The 19,501-nt window shown below is 32.9% G+C and overlaps 2 protein-coding genes and 1 non-coding gene across 4 annotated transcripts; 2 read left to right on the forward strand and 1 right to left on the reverse strand.

Annotated features, from left to right (window-relative positions):
* Nucleotides 1-1,183: 1,183 nt before the first annotated feature.
* On the forward strand, nt 1,184-5,633 carry LOC116022445 (homeotic protein knotted-1-like). Its single transcript, XM_031263172.1, has 4 exons — nt 1,184-2,160; nt 2,276-2,411; nt 4,444-4,697; nt 5,076-5,633. Exons 1-4 carry the CDS (start codon nt 1,600-1,602, stop codon nt 5,277-5,279), a joined length of 1,155 nt encoding a protein of 384 aa, XP_031119032.1. The 5' UTR covers nt 1,184-1,599; the 3' UTR covers nt 5,280-5,633.
* A 3,627-nt stretch (nt 5,634-9,260) lies between these two features.
* Nucleotides 9,261-9,333, reverse strand: TRNAA-AGC. Its single transcript has one exon. It is a non-coding gene; the product is annotated as a tRNA-Ala (tRNA).
* A 2,104-nt stretch (nt 9,334-11,437) lies between these two features.
* On the forward strand, nt 11,438-14,582 carry LOC116022427 (branched-chain-amino-acid aminotransferase 2, chloroplastic-like). 2 transcript variants are annotated; one of them, XM_031263159.1, is made up of 9 exons: nt 11,438-11,682; nt 12,364-12,434; nt 12,650-12,821; nt 12,921-13,097; nt 13,192-13,323; nt 13,502-13,600; nt 13,710-13,826; nt 13,931-14,139; nt 14,305-14,582. In XM_031263159.1, the coding sequence occupies exons 1-9, from the start codon at nt 11,629-11,631 to the stop codon at nt 14,444-14,446; spliced, it is 1,173 nt and encodes a 390-aa protein (XP_031119019.1). In that variant the 5' UTR covers nt 11,438-11,628; the 3' UTR covers nt 14,447-14,582. The 2 variants fall into 2 exon arrangements, with proteins under 2 accessions (XP_031119019.1, XP_031119016.1); XM_031263156.1 differs by having other exon boundaries at nt 11,439-11,682; nt 12,644-12,821.
* Nucleotides 14,583-19,501: the final 4,919 nt, after the last annotated feature.

The raw sequence follows: 19,501 nt of genomic DNA on the forward strand, positions 1-19,501 counted from the left end.
AGTAGAGACGGAAAAGAAGAAAAGGATGTTATTATTAGTATTCCTGTTAATCTCGACAGTGAAAGAGGAATGAAAACTACCATTAATGTTACTTATATGCTGCATTAACAGTAAAACGGAGTAGATATTTACTTTCTTCCAAAATAGTGAAAGCAAGGTAAGTAGGTAACTACTACAGTTAATTATTAACGTACTCTATATTTATTAGAACATATTAAAAACGTACTTCAAGGATATGATGCCTCTCTTGTTAGAAATTCAAACTCGTGATTTAACCAATTGTTAAGATACAGTTCATTTTTTTTTTTTGAATGACGAGAAAGACTAGGCATAATTTGCATTAGGAAAATCAAGTACTACGAGTAGACCGTAAAAGTATTTAAAAAATCAAATTTGTAACATTATAATATTAAGGTATTAACAAGAAATGAACTCTTTTATATACTTAGTCTCAAACAGTATAAAACATAATATTTATCTTAATATGTTAGAACTATGCTAATTTGGTAATAACCACAACCATGTTAGTCAGACTCTGACTGAGTAATCATAATATTACGAGTTTAATTATTAGTTGGAGTGATTTATTAGTCTTTTTAGTTTTAATTGGTCATGTATGAACAAAATATGACTACAAAGCAAGGTTTATCTTGTATCCGCTCTGGAGTAGTAATTGCCAGTGTTGCAAAAATCGCGCTTAGGTGTTCTATATTATAAGGAGTAGAGTAATAATATAATAATATGTAAAATGTGAGCGAAAAATAATCTAGAAAAATCAATAAGCCCAACTAGACATATCACACCACACAAAATGTCTTTATTCAACTATTTAACAGTACGATATATTTATTATGTTGTCTTTTATAATTGTAACTAATCATTAATGATATTATACATTTGTGATAGAAGAGAAACTGCAATTGAAATATCTACCGTTATATATACTAACTGCCCGGTCCATATTAATATAACGAAAACAAAAAAGAAATATAAAACTCCCAATTTCTACTCTTTTACTTTTACTATATACATTACATGACAAACAATGATATGTTATCTTTATTCCATCGTTCACAAGAAAAATGTCTACTCGAAAAATAATTAAAACACTGTGTATAAAGAAAAAGTGTTTTTTTCTTTGATTTTTTTCCTTAATATATACACACAATATAGCTTTGTAGTTAGTACAATTCTAATTTCTTTATTGCTCGACTTACAGAACATTTTGTATCTACCGCAGCCGTTCCCGGCGCGGCCAGTAGCCGTCGCTAACGACTCCACCTCCATAGCTTTCTCTTTCTTCGATCTTCTGTTCTTCAGTCTTCTCCGACCAACAAAACTTGGTTTAGTGAGATAAATTAAAGTTTCATTTCTAATATGCCAAACTCATCACTTCAATTAAGCTTCGTCTCGAGACCTCCATAACCAGTAACTGCAGAGAAATCGTGAATTCTGCGTTTCTTAGGTCTGAGAAAGGATCGGAGATAATTAATGGGTTTTCACCGGCTTTTCTCGTAGTTGAAGACAGGCTTAGCTAGGGTTTCGTTATTTTGTGGTTGCAGTTCTTACACTACTGGGTTCTTGATTTAGGGTTAAGAAATGGAGAATTACGGTCAACTCGGAGAGGAAACCGGCGCCGCCGCTGCGAGGCAAAGGGGAAGCGGAACCGGGTTCATGTACGGCGGTTCGGTTCTTGGACCGCCGAGTTACGGGAGAACCGGCGGTGAAAGTAACCACGTGGCTACCGGTTTTCATCTCCAGCCTGGCGGCGGCGGCGAGTGTTACGGCCAATCGGACGGACCGCCGCACACGTCGGTGAAGAGTGAAGGCGGCGGAAGTAGCGGTTCGCATCATCATCATCATAATCACCATCAAATGTTTCAGTACCCTTTGATGATCAGAGATCATCTCCATCCACGTCAGCAAGAATCCGCTGGTGACAACTCTTTGAGCGAAGGCGATGCTATGAAGGCCAAGATCATCGCTCACCCGCAATATTCGAATCTTCTGGAAGCTTACGTGGATTGCCAAAAGGTCGGAGCTCCACCGGAGATGGCGGCGCGTCTCTCGGCGGCCCGACAAGAGCTGGAGGGGAAGCAACGCGCTTCTTTCATTGGTTCCAGAGATTCCTCCAAGGACCCAGAACTCGATCAATTCATGGTACGTGCGTTTAATTAACCACAATTTTCGATTCTCTAAGAATTCTTCATCGGACTTTTAACATAATTTTGTTTTCAAAAAAAAAAAAAACATAATTTTGTTGAATATATACCAGGAAGCATACTATGATATGCTTATGAAGTACCGAGACGAGCTGACTAGGCCTTTCCAAGAAGCAATGGAGTTCATGCGACGGATCGAATCGCAGCTAAACATGCTAAGCGACGGTCCGGTCCGGATCTTCAACTCCGGTACGTACCTTTTTTTTTTTTTTTTAATTAAAATTTAATTTTGGGTCCTTCTACTTTACCTTCTTCTATTTATGTGTATAAATATTTTACTATTTATTAATTAAGAAGAATTGGGAATTTTTGAATTTAATAAACTGATTATTTATATTGAACATAGTAATTGCCTTGCAAGGAAAAAAAGCACAGAAGAATAAAATAGTCCTGTTGGTTCAAGTCCCAAATTACAGTGAGTGTTGCAGAGATGCATCTTGTCATACATATATAATATATGTGTATAATTGAAATGGTGTATGTAATTTCAACTTTCTTGTGCAGTGCAAAAACTGTTTGTTGTTCTTGCAATAATGTCCCATCCATCCAATCTCCAGTTCCCATTTCCATTCTTTAAAGAGTTTGACCCAAGAACAACAACATTCTCATTCCTCCAAAATAGGCTTTTCTGGGTTTTTAGGCCTTAGCTTTATCATTCTGGTATACTCCTATATGTAGCAGAATCAATGTCTGGATTAACCAAACCCTAATCACCCGTTTGACATGCATTAAACAATTGGAAAAAAACGCATAGATCTTAGGATATATGGTGTATGAACATATGTTTTTTTTTTTAATGTTAAACATTGGACAGACTGAAGTACAAAGCACGCACATACGGACACTACAATCCCTTCCAGAGATTCACCCGACATAATGTAGTCAGAATTTTTTGTTTTTTGTTTTGTTTTTTTTGTTTTTTAAACCTTAAAAATAAAATCTGCATTTGTTCTTGGTAAAACAGTCATTCTTGTCATTTCCAGGTGGGGTTAAAGGTAGTAATGCTAGAGAGTATTTGGTAGGTTTTAGGCGTTGGAAAAATGAATAATATATAGGATAGGATGCTGTTCATATCAGTGCTCTCTCATGTAGCCTGTACCCAAATGTCAGATTTTTCATTATTTGCATTTTGCAGATTATTTCCCTTTTGCTTATTTTCTGCAACTTTTATTTACTACATTATCATATATTAGTACAATGTTTTAGCTTCATTTGTTGTTTAGCAGACCTTAATAAAACATCTAGGTTCATTATATTCTTGATTTTTATTATTATTATTATTTTTAAATAGTATTCTTTAAGTTTCAGAAACCCAAATATTTTCTTTTTCCCTTAAATCTGGAAGACCCAGTTTTGTTTTCCTTTTCATCTTTTGGTACAATGTACACAAAGGGGATGGATGGAGATAAAGTTGACACTCCAGTGAAATACAATAATGTTTGCTACACTAAAATTCTGATACTCCATGATATTTGCTCCAGATTCTTCAAAATCCATAACTTAGTTGCATGCGGTAAAAATCTGAGGACTATGACAACATGAACAACCATAGGAGTTAACATTATTATAGTTTTATATTTGCCTAGTAGTAATACACCCGGGGGCAACCAGTGAACCAACCAAGTTGGTCAGACGTACAATTAACTTAGTAACTATAACATGTTAATTTCGACTCTTCGTGAGGACTATCTATTTACTTTTTTAGTTTGAGACAGTTAGTTATGGGCAACCTAGTGTAGGCTGGTTTACTTGTTGCGGTAACACAACATTATTTTGTTTATTTTAGAACATTATTTTGTGTATTTTAGCAAGTGTTGCTAATTTTGATGGTGTACTTAGTGGAAATTCTTTTTAGATATAGTTTCCAAATTTGATGCTGTACTTGGTTGCCAGTCGCCAGCTAGCTACTAGTAATTAAGTAAATTTTGTAAAGCTGCAAGGTACTTGTTCACATTGTTTAGTGTTAAGAACAGTAGACATTATTGTTAATTAAACATGTGTTTCTTGGAATAATGTTGGAGTAATATATATGATAATCCTTCAATTTAAAAGAATAAAGTTTTTGATTAGCCAGTCATATATGCTTTTGTCTGCCCTTATTCCACATACACAGATATTTGAGTTGGGACTTCTAACACTCAAACAGTTCAAATAGGACATCAGAGTCGTATACATGCACATGAGTTTGAACTCTTTCTGATAAGTTACTGGAATTTGACAGATGACAAGTGCGAGGGCGTTGGTTCCTCGGAAGAGGACCAAGACAATAGTGGTGGAGAGACCGAACTCCGGGAGATAGATCCCCGGGTGCAAGACCGGGAGTTGAAGAACCACTTGTTAAAGAAGTACAGTGGGTATTTAAGTAGCCTGAAACAAGAACTTTCTAAGAAAAAGAAGAAAGGCAAACTGCCCAAAGATGCCAGGCAGAAGTTGCTTAGCTGGTGGGAGCTGCACTACAAATGGCCATATCCTTCGGTACTACCATACATTCAATTTCCTTAATCATATATACATATATCACAAGATAAACTCGTGGTTGAATAACTCCAATCAAGTTGGTCAGACTTTTCACTTGGTAACTGCAATATTACAAATTCTAGCCTTCATTGTTTGACCCTGTCAATTACACGTTCAGCTAAGCTGTTGACTTAATAACTCCAAATTTACAAGTTCAGTTTCTAACTATAGTATTCTTAATTTGTGCCTGTCTGTCAGCTAGGGTCATAATGTAGGCCCAAGATGCACACTATCACATAGTATTGTCAACATATATATTCTTGTTTCCTGAACCTTGAAGGAGGCGTTTTGGGACTGTACGTTTATTATATATATATATATATATATATTATGCAGGAAACGGAGAAGGTGGCGTTGGCGGAAGCGACGGGGCTAGACCAGAAGCAAATAAACAACTGGTTCATCAACCAAAGAAAACGGCACTGGAAGCCATCAGAAGACATGCAGTTTATGGTGATGGATGGTCTGCACCACCAAAACGCAGCGCTTTACATGGACGGACACTACATGGGAGACGCCCCTTACCGCTTGGGTCCATAGTTTGATTAACGTCGTCGTCCCAAACTGTTTTAAGGTTGTTATTAGTAGGGACATGCATGCATGCTTGATCTGATTTCATGTTCGGCGAGTAATTAAGGTCTGATAGATCTTTGGTGGGCAGCTCCGATTGATCCATCATCATCAACCTGATGACATGATGAATTTGTATCTCTTCTATCTTCCAGAAATACCACCCTAGCTTTTTGTTTTGCAATTGATTTGTGTAATCTGGCATGCATGCATCGGACGGCTCATCTGTTAATTAATTTGCCTTGTTTTCTAGGTTAAATTGCATGTTTTAATACCAAGTATCTTCTTTTTTTTGAAAACAATACCAAGTATCTATTTTACCTATATTAAATTGTGCATTGTTTTCATTCTTCTTTCGCTCATTCCTAAAATCCTATCTTATGAAACAAAGTAAAAAACACCTTTGCATTTTTGCTCAAACGTCCTTGGAATTGTGGGATGATTGAAGAGAGTAGAAAAAGTAAAAAAGATAGATTTCTCAAGCTCATTTGTAATTGCAATTAAAATTAAAATAATATAATAAATATGGTGGTTTATGAATTTGGGCATTGTTATAATTTGAAATTTTAATTTAACTATTCTACAATGTCATTAAATGTAATAGGAAAACAAAATTAGAACCATTTTGATAAGGCTTTGGCAATTGATATCTACTATTTTGTACAATAATTCACCCTTTATTTTAGTTGTTTTGATGCTTATTTTCTTTATCCTAACGAAATTAAGAATTGTTTGTGTGTTATATTGTCCCAAGGGTTGAATTATCCACAAGGAGCAGCAAATGAAGAATTTTGGAGCAGTTTGGACAAGTTTTGAAAGAAAAGGAAATAACAAGAAAGAATAGGAAACAAGAATAAGAATTGGAAAAGAATTGGAAGTTGTCTCATGGGCCCAAGACCCATATATCTCCTATATATTCTACATATTCTCTACAATTTAAGGAGGTTCCCTTACAGAGTTCTGAACCCTAGTTAGTTTTAGATTATTTTCCCATTCTCTTTATATTTTCCTAGCATAGTTTAGATTAGTTATACATTAGATTATTTAATTTCAAGCTTAGAATCTTGGATTGAAGTTGGATTTGTTCTTTATCAGTTAAGTTTCTCTTCCCTTTTATTTCTTGCAATGTTTATGGTTATTTATTATTGCTTTGCTTTGTTTACTTTAACCATGCGTGAGTAATTCGCTTATGGGTTTGGATTAGGGATCCATTGTTAATCTTGATGTTCAATTTATGATTAATTGCATAAAGGGATTGAATCTTTTACCTAGGGTTTATGTTGATTTAGGGATTTCTTTGCACTAGTTATTGGGTTGTGGCCAGAATTAATTGCTAGCCTAGGAGAGGGATTCATTACAACGACAGTTGGATAGAGATCTCGAGCCTTACCAATTTCAGTCTAATTTTCCTGCTATTACCAATTTCAGCCTAATTTTCCTGCTATGAAAGTAGAGGTAATTTTGGGGGCTTACAATGCTTAGGTGCTTAAGGTTACGATTGATGCATCACGACAGTGGGGCAATCTTAGCCTAATTCTCTTATTGGTTACGAAAGTAGCTGAGTAGAATTCTTTTGTGCATTGCCCATAAATCCATTGGTTAATTATTCCTTCCCTGATCCTGAGCTTGTTAGAACATCAAGGTTAAATCCCCTAATCTGGCCCATACCTTTATCATACAGTTTACACCTTAATCAATTGCTTTCTTTTACACCATTCAGTATTTGTTGCTTGGATTCTATAAATTCATATACTCTAGTCCCTGGTAATTCACACAGTTACGTGCCATAACACCAATCCTCAGCGGAACGACATTACACCCTTTTTACACTCATCATTTGTGCTCATTAGCAATCATTTTTTTTTATATTTGGGTTATTACTTTGTTGAAATTTTTTGGTGAGAAACTTTATCCACGAAATAGTATATCTTGGTTTTGGTTGAGCCTATCTCTCTTATGTGATTTATGAGCTATTATACATAAGAAGATTTTACCCAATACAGATCATCGAGTGGTGGCTACAAGATTTTCCCGACACCCAAATTACATATATTGGAGATCACCCGTATATGTCATGAATTCAATTTATTGTCATGTTTTTATGTTTTGGTCATGATAACGATCACTTAATTATACTTGTATAATATTGGTCAATCAATGCAAAATAAATTCATAAATTTTGCTTTGTTAGCAAACCACAGAGAACAATGTTCGAATCCTATCAATGACCAAAAAAAATGAGGCATGGATTCATCGATCCTTGTTGTGAGCACTAGTGTACAAGCATTTAAGGATCAGACATGTCCAAGATTTTTTCCTTCCACTAGTATCTAGTGCAAGAATATTGAGTGAACTTAAATTTTAAATTTAAACTTATATTCACGATTTTGTTAGCCATGTTGTTGAATTGACAATGCATGAAAGTATTACACGGAATGTCCTTGACAAATGAGAATAGTTAGGGTTCATTTTGAGCTTGGTATACAGATGCACGGTTAAAATGAGTGAATGTTATAAGGAACAAAATTAATATTATAGTCGATCCGATCTCCTTTTTTTTTTTTTTTTTTTTTTTTTTTTTTTTTTTTTTTTTTTTTTTTTTTTTTTTTTTTTTTTTTTTTTTTTTTTTTTTTTTTTTTTTTTTTTTTTTTTTTTTTTTTTTTTTTTTTTTTTTTTTTTTTTTTTTTTTTTTTTTTTTTTTAAATCTAACAAAACCTATACTGCTTCAAAATCTCCAATCTTATCCCCTACTTAAAGGAGGAGGGAGCTGATTCATGACCCTCAAGTATTGAAATATATACCGGAGTATGAATCTATTACTAACAATTTGAAATTTAATTTAGTGAAAAATTATGATATTATTTAGTAAACAACTTTTTGGATTAGTTTTTAGCTACTTGACACACATTACTTGTTTAACTAAATCAAGCAACTAAAGTACATGTTTGGTAACTAGTTTGTTGGTTCAAATAGATGAAAAAAAATATGTTAATTTGAATAAGCTTTGCAATTACCGACATAAAAAAGAATGTAGTTTTTTTTCAAAATGCTCTTATACATAAACAAAATAATTTGTTTTAAAAAAGTTAATTGAAGATTGCCATTTAAAAGTTTTTAAATGATTTATCTCATTATTTTTGTTGTTACTCCTTATTTGTTTTAATTAATTTTAATTTTGAAATTTAATTATTATTGGTTTATTATTCTAAAGAAGATTTATTATTATTATTATTATTATTATTATTATTTATTAAATATTATTTTTATGTTATTATTATTATTATTTTATTTTTATTGTCCGTACACATCCTTGTATTTTGTTGAATGTTAATTGTTAATATTAAACAATTAATTTTATTAAATATATTGCTATATATAAGTAATATAACTAATAAAATATGCTAATTAAAATCGTTAATTATTAAATAAGGCCTATAACTTATGACTTAGGCAAATTATTGCATGGACCATGGTCCACACAGCTGTGTGGACCAAAAATAAAAAGTACATTATTTTTGTACTGAAGATACATTATTTTTGTATTGTAGGTACATTATTTTAGGGTACATTATTTGATAGTATATATCAAATAATGTATATCAAATAATGTACCTTCAGTACAAAAATAATGTACCCTAAAATAATGTACCTACAGTACAAAAATAATGTACCTTCAGTATAAAAATAATGTACTTTTTATTTCTGGTCCATGCAATAATGATGGTATAACTTAACATGCATGCATCATAGTATATTTGAAAGAAACAAATTAAAAGCATGGGAGAGGTAAGATTTATTTAGTTAAAAAAAACATGTAAGCCCAATGAGGGTTTTCCTTTCATATTGTGCGTTTGGTTCGGCCCAATACTATCTTTTCGTTTGTTGCTGGGTTCACTTCCAAATCTTATTTTATATTGAAGCTTCTTCAAACGGGGGATAAAACCAGAAAAGTGGAGATGCGGGGTATCGATCCCCGTACCTCTCGCATGCTAAGCGAGCGCTCTACCATCTGAGCTACATCCCCTTTGAACAAGGATGTGTGATGATATAATAAGTCTTATGTATGACACCATAAACTGGTTTTATTTTATTTTTATTTTTTAATAATTAAGTCAGGTTTTCCGACTTTACTAAACTATATTCTGGATCCTATGAACCCACTCTCCACTCTCAAGTCCATTATGAGATATTTATTGTTTAATGTAAATTTTAATTGTCATTTTTCATTCATTATATTAATACATTGAGAGCAACAAATTATATAATTTTTTAAAGCAAGATGATAGGAATTGAAATCCACATCATTGTGTACTGTTAGGTAGACTACAATATATATATATATATATATATATATATATATATATATATATATATATAATTTGAAAAGTGCATTATGACAGCTGAAAAATGAAATGCCATAAAATGTATCTTGGGACTAGCTTATCTCAGTGGCCTGATCAAGTTTTATTCTATATATATAAATTTATTTTGCTTCTAGTTTTCCAGAGAATTCTATTCACAGGTCAATGTCAAAACCAACTTACCACATGCACACACAAATATGATAGGTGAATCTAGGCAACTCCAAACTCAGTTGGCCTGGTTGGGTTATTAACTTGGAATAATAAGATTTTAAGTTCACTTTTAGTATTATAAACTTTTTCTATTTGAGTATTATAAACAATTTAAGTTGATTTGTTTTTTTGTGGTTGATTAAGATCACAATGTAAAATTTATTCAGTGTATATCTTGAGTATTTAGATCAACCTCGTCTTACCCAATGTTTTACGTTTTAGTGTATTTAAATTTTCCTCATTAAATAATAGTAACAGCTTTCATCAACGTTTTGCACAGATTATTTGTTTAAAAAACAATAATAATAAAAAAGTAATAATAAAATAGAAAATGCACCGAACAATGATAATCACGATATTGATAGAGTTATTGCCATTTGCCAACTCAGTAGTGGATTAGTGCTTACTGAAATTATGAGAAACATGGCTGCACACGACTCGCAATGTTGATAGACTTGCCACATCAGTGGTCTTTTTATTTAAGTAATTAATGTCCACGTTCTATTTGTTTGAAGGTTTTATACAATTATTATGTTTTTTTTTTTTAATCAGTAGAGAGGTGAAAGGGTAAACTCAAAGAGCACCCTAAGTATTACTTAGGGCGTCGGAACACCCAAGCAATCTTCTTGTAAAAGTTTAAATGCTCTGACCAGGTTACGTCGGTCAGCGTCTACCATTGCCACATAGTTAGCAACTTGGTTCTATTTATAGTAGAGATGCTTGATTGTGAACACCCGGCCTGTCTTTACTAATTCTCTAGAGTCGTCAAGAACGGAGTTAGCCTGTCCGCGCCCTCGAAAAGAATGGGCTGACTTTGATTTTTGGGCCCGTATTTTGGCAGGCTTTTTAGCCCGCCCTTGCCTTACTCGTGCGGGCTTTAGCGGGCCAACGGGAGCCCGCCATGCCTGCCAGATATATGATTAACAAGGAGTCACCACATTAGGTGTAAGTCCTTCATTACAACTTTAAGGGCTCAATCATATATTTTGCCAACAATTTACCCAATTGTTAGTACTGTGGAGCATGGTTCACCTTGCATTATAGAGTCTGATTCAAAAAGTATGTTTTTATTGTGAACATATCTTGTGTTTTCAATTAATAATTAGCTCAATTACATGTACATATAATATATTAAATACATGCACATAATATATTAACTGCAAACACATAATTGTTAACCGCAGACACATAATCTCAATATCATTTTGAACAAAGGTTCATAATTCAAAATAGACCTCGATCCTTATTATAATTTGCTCAATTTACTACCCAGGCACGAATTGAGTTGTTCGTGTGGGTTCCCATCATTTTCTTTCTTCCCAACTACCTAGACTGGGACCGCATGAACCACTCAACTAGTTTTTGGGTAGTAAATTAAGTAAGTTATACTATGGGTCCCAGCCATTTTATTTATTCTATATATGGTCATACAATAATTTTGAATTCCACGTGGAGTTGTCACCCTCTATTATCCTATCCCACTAAAAACCCAACCAACTATTCAATGAATCAACACATGCTATAAAACTATAAGTAGCCAAAACCATCCAAACTTACGTGTTAAATTCATCCATCTGCCCATCTCCCTCCCTCCCTATCCCCATTCTTCTCTTGTCCTCTATCTTCCCTGCCAGCGTACCATTTCCCCCCTCTATATCTGCAAAACCACAACTCTCTGAATTCTGGGATTCTGCACCCATTCATTTTTTATTTTGTTTTTTGGATTCTGTATAAAGGGAGAAAGAATGTCTGGAATTGTCGCTTTTTCTCGGGCTCTAGCTTTACATCACCGATTCAAGGTCAGTCTATCAACTTTACGTAATCTTTCTGCATTATATATGTTCTTCCTCAGATTTAATCATGAAAAATTTTCTTGAGTTTACGATGAATCACATAGCCTGACATGGGAACCACAGGAAGATAAACGAGTCTAAATAATCCATAACACAATAAGTCATTTTCAGGGGTAATCAAACTTAAAATTTTCAAAATTATCAAGTCAACAGTTTCATCAACTTGGGTGTCGCAAATAATGACTTTGTTCACTAGAATTGTTGCATGCATTTTGGTGCATAATCTTGGTCTTTTCCTGATTTCATGGATGTTTGACTTTATTGTAATTGAAAAACTGAGTCTGGATTCCTTTTCCTGATTTTAGTGATACGTTATGGAATTACTTTTTCCATTCCAATACTTCTTTGTAATAATCTAAAACATGAAAGCGACTGAAAGATATATTTGGCATTTAGCAATTATGGAGATTATCTGAATGTTGACCTGAGTCTTAGGAATGTAGTGACTAAAATGGATAAATCCTAATAATCAAGTTTTGTATGCATCATGTTAAAGAGTTTTTAGTATAGTCTTTTCTCGAATGGATGATAAACTTTACATGTCCTGAGACCAAATCTGGATTAGACTCATTGTTAGAGAAAACATGATTTATGGTCTGAGAAATGACAGTTGCTTTGTTATTACAGTTCGGAACTAGATACTTCACGGCTCAAGCTGCATCTTCTTTGAAACCAATCTGCGATCCATCTACTTACAGGTAATTCAAGAATAAGACCCGCACCATGTATTAGTCCTCTCGCCTAATGAGCCAATTATAGGAATTTATTCCTCCACTATCCTGTCAGGTTAGATATGAGGCTCCGGGCAAAGAATTTTGCCTTTAGCGGGCAAGAATTAAGACCCACCGTCCTTGAAGCCTTTTGCTTTTCGATTTAATCGCTAGTTTCTGATCTGTTTTTGTTGTAGTGACAGCGCTGAAGAATATGCTAATATTGACTGGAACAATCTGGGATTTGGTCTGACTCCAACTGATTACATGTACGTTATGAAAACCACCGGAGATGGCAGTTTCGAACAGGGAAAACTCGATCGCTTCGGAAACCTGGAACTCAGCCCCGCCTCCGGCGTCTTGAATTACGGGCAGGTCTGCGAAAATTTCTGAATCCTGCTTTCAATCTTCTTCTTCTTCTTCTTTCTTCTTTCTTCTTTTTTCTCTATCTATATGAATGGGTATCCGAAACAGGGCTTATATGAAGGCATGAAAGCATTCAGGAGAGAAAATGGAGGAATCTTCTTATTCCGGCCAGATCAAAATGCAGCCAGAATGCAGATTGGCGCTGAAAGACTGTGCATGCCTTCCCTAACAACTGAACAGTTTCTGGATGCTCTGCGACAAACTGTTCTGGCTAACAAGCGTTGGGTACGTAAATCTTGGTTTTTGTTCGTTGGTTTCTTAACTTTCGTTAAGGTTAGTTGTCTCCCGATTTACAAACTTTGGCCTTCAACCACCGCAGATACCTCCTCCGGGAAAAGGATCGCTTTACATTAGGCCTATGCTGCTCGGAAGTGGACCCATTTTAGGTTTGGCTCCGGCGCCCCACTATACCTTCCTTGTCTATGTTTCCCCTGTCGGAAACTACTTTAAGGTTGGCCACGTTGATTTTACTGTTTACTAGATAACCATAATGTTTCAAACCAGATTCTTATTGGGAGCAGTTTTTTTAATTAGAGCCGAGCAGTCGAAAATTTGTCTCGTTTTGTACCAATATACAATTTTGTATGGTATCGGACTAGATGACTGACTTTAATTTATGACATATGCAGGAGGGGACAGCACCCTTGAACATATACATAGAGGAAGAGTACCACCGCGCCGTGCACGGCGGAGCAGGCGGTGTCAAAAGCATAACTAACTACGCGCCGGTATATATGATCATCGTTTAAAACTCTCTCTTTGCATTTGATAGTTGCCGGACATTTGATCCATTAATTAGTATGGTTCAAATTGTTGTTACTTTTTTGTGTGGAATAGGTTATGAAACCTATTACCATGGCAAAAGGCCGAGGATTCTCCGATGTGCTATACCTGGATTCCGTCCACAAGCGGTATGTCGAGGAGGTGTCTTCATGTAACATCTTCATTGTCAAGGTATATACATTCTCGATCTTCATTTCAACTAAAACTAAAGCTGATAGGTAAATGCTCCACTTTCCTCTTTTCTGGCTATCATATATATCAATTTGTGGGCACAGGGAAACATTATTTCAACTCCCACTGTCGGTGCAACCATCCTCCCGGGGATCACCAGAAAGAGCATTATAGACATCGCACGAGATTCCGGGTACAAGGTTGAAGAACGGTTGGTGGAAGTTGAGGAATTATGTGAAGCTGATGAAGTCTTTTGCACTGGAACTGCAGTTGGTGTTGCTACAGTTGGAAGTATTACATACAAGGGAAAAAGGTACTAAATTTTTTTCAATATATTGGACAGTTACGTTATTCGAGCAACTTTAGCCAAGTTAGTAAAACAGTTGATTTGATCAACTTCGGCTAATTTAGTACAACTAATTTTGCTTAAAGATTTTAAGAAAATGTTGTCAAATAATAGTGTGTTATATGTAAACAGGATTGAGTACAAGTTGGGGGAGGAGCATGTGAGCAAGAAACTGGGCTCAACACTTGTGGGGATACAAAAAGGTGTAATTGAAGACAAGAGGGGGTGGGTTATGGAGATTGGAGAAAAAACCTCATGGTCCAATTCAATATAAACCAGATAATGTTAAATGTATCACTGATAATGTGAAATTTTAGTGAAGTTGAATATATATATTTTCATATATACATTTTGTCAAAAAAAAATAAAAATTTCATATATACATACAGATTGACGGATAAAGAACAAAACCTAAAGATTCACATTTTGTAGATCTTATGTAGCTTTTCGTCCTCTATATTAATGATAGATTGTGTTGTGTGGTATGGTAATGTTTGACTCTGATTGGCATAACTAACTTAAATATTGTTAAAATTTTAAAAGTTGGTAAAAAAAAAAAAATTTGGTAGCTAGCTTATTTTGAAAAGTGATTCAAAATACATTATTATTTTCTCTCAATGTTTTAAAAAACACAACTTATAATTTAAACTTTAAAATAAGTTATAAACTCTATTAAACATATCTGTTATTTTTTTATTTTTTTTTTCAATAGGGAGAGGATCATATGTAGGGAAAAATTAAAAAACAATCATAGCCTTACATCAAAAAACAAACATAGGTCTGATGAAATTTTTTTAAAAAATATCGTAAAATTTTTATAATTTTCATCAACTTTACCATACAAGTTTTAACACTATACAATGTACTTTTTAATAATAAATAGTTAATCTTTTAACAATACCAAAAAAAAAACTAAATTTTAAACCTAAATTATATATATAATTACCAAGATTCACAATGTACAGTATAAATTTTGTTCCGATTATATACCTACTACAGTTAATATATTATATACTACATTACATTTTATATATTATATTATACTCTGTATATCTTTCTTTTTTTTTTCTTTTTTTTTTTTTTGAAAACATACTCTGTATATCTTAAGCTGCCAATATTACACGGGCTGTTGGAAGCCAAGATAAAGGTGTTGTTGGTAAATGAAAATTGAAAATAGGCCGCACTTGCTTTTAGGGCCTAATAGGGCCCAAACCAGTAGGTCCAGTACACAGTTTTTTTTTTTTTTTTTTTTTTTTTGAAAACATACTCTGTATATCTTAAGCTGCCAATATTACACGGGCTGTTGGAAGCCAAGATAAAGGTGTTGTTGGTAAATGAAAATTGAAAATAGGCCGCACTTGCTTTTAGGGCCTAATAGGGCCCAAACCAGTAGGTCCAGTACACAGTTTTTTTTTTTTTTTTTTTTTTTTTTTGATATTGCAGTATTTGCATATAACAATATTAGAGTAATTCAGTGAGATTTTGACGTGTCCCATATGAAGCAGTCCTCCCCAGGGTAAATGAATGCAATAACTAATTTATACTCCATACTGGAATAAACTTACTTCTTAACATTCACCCATCAATTGTTTTTTTGGAAGTTTGTAATAAAGTTAGTTAATCTACAACTAATTTACTAATATATATTCGTAGGCATATAAGTATACTACGTGTGGGTAAAATCTCCATAAGATTCCTATCACATCTGCTAATTTTAATGTAAGCATCAATCAACATTATGGTACTGCAGCTTCTAGGCCTTGTTGCAGTCCCCATCAACCAAAATAAAGGAACGAAACAAACAAATAGCTTAGTGGTCATTAATATAATGAATTAATATTAATTTGTTGTTCCGATTTTGTAAGTCTTCCATCACTGTAGTCGTGGCAACTTTCTATTACCCTCTTTTATACGCACTATACACTTTGGTTTGGCCTCATGCTTAGGTCATTTCAAATCTATATATGTATTATTACCCATCCTTAAAAGCATGTTTAATAATAATAACAACAACAACAACAATAATAATAATAATAATAATAATATAACCAAAAACAAAAACAAAACAAAACAAACAAAACAAAACAAAAAAAAAAAAAAAAAAAAAAAAAAAAAAACAAAAAGTTGCATGCTGGACCGTGCCGTTCATAGCATACATGCATACTCTTTACTTTTATTTTTAATACAAAATAAAATAGTAAAAATATTAATAAGTTTGCAATATAATAGGATAGATAAAATTTTAATTTGTTAGGTAACGAGAGAGGTGTACCAAAGGTTTCCACCATCGAACAGTAAGTAATCACCTCCTGATGATCGAACCTTTGATATTTGGTTAAGGATAGATGAATCACTTCCACTAAACCACACCCTCACCTTCTCAAGTTCTCCAAGTCACTATCTAAAGTATGTGCACATAGTAAACTCTATTTCTACGTAATATCTCGCAAATCACACAAAATAAAATAAAATTGTATGACAGATTTAATCAAAAAAGTGTTGACAAAAATCGTCATTTCGGTAAATAAGTCAAGAAGGGCCCCTCTCCTCCCCCTCTCTCTATATATAGCCGCCATAATTCAATCCACACACTTGCAGAAGTCTTTGCTCAAAACAATTGATGTTAAAGCCTACATTGTCTACACAGGTAAACAAAAAAATTTGCATATCTAATTATCCATTGGTAACGATAATCATTAAATACAATATATATTGCGTTAAATACTACTCCGTACATTAAAATATGGGTTTTTCCGTAATTATGATTATGATTTTTTTTTTTTATAACTTCAAAGTCATCAATTTAAAACTAACATGAACAAGAGCAAAGCTTTCAAAATAGAGAAAAAAAAAAACAAGAATTATATTCCATTTATGATTAAGACTTATAATTAATAAGACCTATCTGTTGAGTAAAATTGAAGATTTAGACTTTGTGTCATTATACAACTTGATTCATTATTATACTTAGCTAGGATGAGTGGGAAATGTATTAAATGCAAAGGAAAAAAGGGGTAGAATGATTCATAGAGAGAACGAAAGAGAGTGGGGGCCGAGGAGTAGAATATGAATTACCAGTAAATGATTATTTTTATTGAATTAATGAAAAAAAGGGGACAATTTTTATGTTAGATGGGATGTTTGGAAAGTTGAGTTTAGCATCTTCTATTGAAATATAATGCTATTAACGATGTAAGTATAAAAAAATAAAGTTGTATATCTGCTACTAGCTATACTTTTTGGCATGGTAATTTGCGTTTGACCTTGATAGTACAAAAGTGACATTGAGACTAGCAAGTTCTAAGAGGAGATATATGATTGTTCGGCGGAGGCTTGATTAAAGGGTTTGTCCAACATCCTCGATTGCATTTTAATTAAAGTTTTGTGATTTAAATTTTTTAAATTTGAATGTATCTTTTATGAGTAGATTTCAATTCATTTTTAATTCTAAATCTATAAGTTAAATTTCAATTGCATCTAAAATAATAAAAAGTTAATTAGTAATGGTATTTAATTGACCCAACCAAATTATTTGTACTAATAATTAGCAATTATAATATTAGAAAAGAAAAGAAAATTAGTCTTCTTGACAGTTGACTTGATAATTTTAATGCTTCAAGTTTGACTCTTTGTATGAGATGTCTCTTGATCTTGGCCTTCTTAGTTGAGGTCGGTTAGCTATAAACAACTTAATTTGGTTTATCTTCGCGTAGTCATGTATCGATTAGGGTCAAATTTAATCTAAAACGCACCTTAAAATACGGCGTGGTTACAAATTTTTCTATAAATTAAAGAATTGGCGTCGCACGAGTTTTAGGTGTGTGGAAAATTAAGTTGGTCAAATTGATGGTGTTTTTTCAACGTAAGTGGTCCACAGAAATAGATAATTAAGCAAATAAGCAACAATATATGACTACTTACATGTTCTTTAATTGGTGCCTCATTTAATAACCTTGCTTGCCTGGGCTGTCAATTCTCACACGTCTCGAAAACGTAACGTTTGTGCTCCCATTTTGTTTGTTTCTTCAATTCCCTTGAACTTAATTTGATATATGTAAATGTCAATCAAATGGATCTCATTTCACTGTTAATCTATAGGAAATTGTTTGATTTATGTTGAAAGATACCAATTCAATGAGTATTATGTGGTCGGACTAGAAAGATCAGAGTTTTGGTCTCCTTAAATAATGTTTTAGACTCAAATTTTGCTAAATGATAAAGAGATTGATTAAAATTTTATAATATAAACATATATGACTATGCACGCAATTTTATGTAACATTTAAATGCGTTTATTCTAAATTTGAATATATACATTCATTTAGCTTGTCTGCCTCAAGGGAATGATTCTTGTACTAAAATGTTACAAGTATCGAAATTACAGATTTTCATTGTCATTGAAACATATACATTGACTTCACAGTAAAATTTAAGTTAAAATTAAAATAGTTATTAAATTCTTGAAAATAAATATATATAAGATCGACAAGCATGGATTTATGGGATTTTATAATATCTTAATTGTAACCCCATCCATTATTTTATAGTTTTGGATTGAATGTTTCGTATGTGCTAGCAGACACTACAAGAAAACATCTTATATTCACTTAAATCACAAACAGTCATATAAAAACATGGTTGGATTAATTATATGGTTAGTGAATTGTACGAATTAAAGCAGACAAGCACAAAATGTTATGAAACAATGAAATAAAAATTGCAAAAAGAATGAGGTGAGAGGGATTGTCAGATCAGAGCAGCCTGTTACTGCTCTCTAAATAAATTAAAGAGTGAAAGCTAAGGCAGCTAGCACATCTGTCACGCAATTATATGTTTTGAATATAATAAATTCCACATACAACTCAGGTCGGTCATGCCGGTATATACATATACAGTTTTTACATATGTGATTCACGTAAGTATCTTGGGTGAAAGTTTATTTGAGGGTTGAGTCTAATATTTTGTCATCGAAATATGGGATAGACTGCTATATATGTTTGCAAGTATAAAAAATAGAAATTACATATTTACTATTAGTTATAGTTTTTAGCATATCGATAAACATGTTAGGTAGTTGAAAATCTGAAATTGATTGAGTATAAGAAAATAAAATTGCTAAAGCTATTATTAATTTTTTTTTTTTTGAAAGCTAAGCTATTATTAATTTATTACATACTAAATAGGTAAAAGTTTGAGTCAGTTTACACTTTTTCACTTGTTTGAGGGGTTTAGTGTAACTTACAATTAAAAACTCATTTGTGTTATTTATTTATTTATTTTTGCATATATATATATATATATATATATATATATATATATATATATATAT

The sequence above is a fragment of the Ipomoea triloba genome, chromosome 1 (genome assembly GCF_003576645.1).
Source record: "Ipomoea triloba cultivar NCNSP0323 chromosome 1, ASM357664v1".
Classification (NCBI taxonomy): domain Eukaryota; kingdom Viridiplantae; phylum Streptophyta; class Magnoliopsida; order Solanales; family Convolvulaceae; genus Ipomoea; species Ipomoea triloba.

Excerpts from the sequence above, each read along its gene's own strand:
- LOC116022427 (XM_031263156.1), top strand. The coding sequence starts at position 11,629 with ATGTCTGGAATTGTCGCTTTTTCTCGGGCTCTAGCTTTACATCACCGA. Across the intron at positions 13,098-13,191 it reads TTCTGGCTAACAAGCGTTGG|ATACCTCCTCCGGGAAAAGG; the intron begins GTACGTAAATCT and ends CAACCACCGCAG. Across the intron at positions 13,324-13,501 it reads CTGTCGGAAACTACTTTAAG|GAGGGGACAGCACCCTTGAA; the intron begins GTTGGCCACGTT and ends TGACATATGCAG.
- LOC116022445 (XM_031263172.1), top strand. The coding sequence starts at position 1,600 with ATGGAGAATTACGGTCAACTCGGAGAGGAAACCGGCGCCGCCGCTGCG. Across the intron at positions 2,161-2,275 it reads CAGAACTCGATCAATTCATG|GAAGCATACTATGATATGCT; the intron begins GTACGTGCGTTT and ends AATATATACCAG. Across the intron at positions 4,698-5,075 it reads ACAAATGGCCATATCCTTCG|GAAACGGAGAAGGTGGCGTT; the intron begins GTACTACCATAC and ends TATATTATGCAG.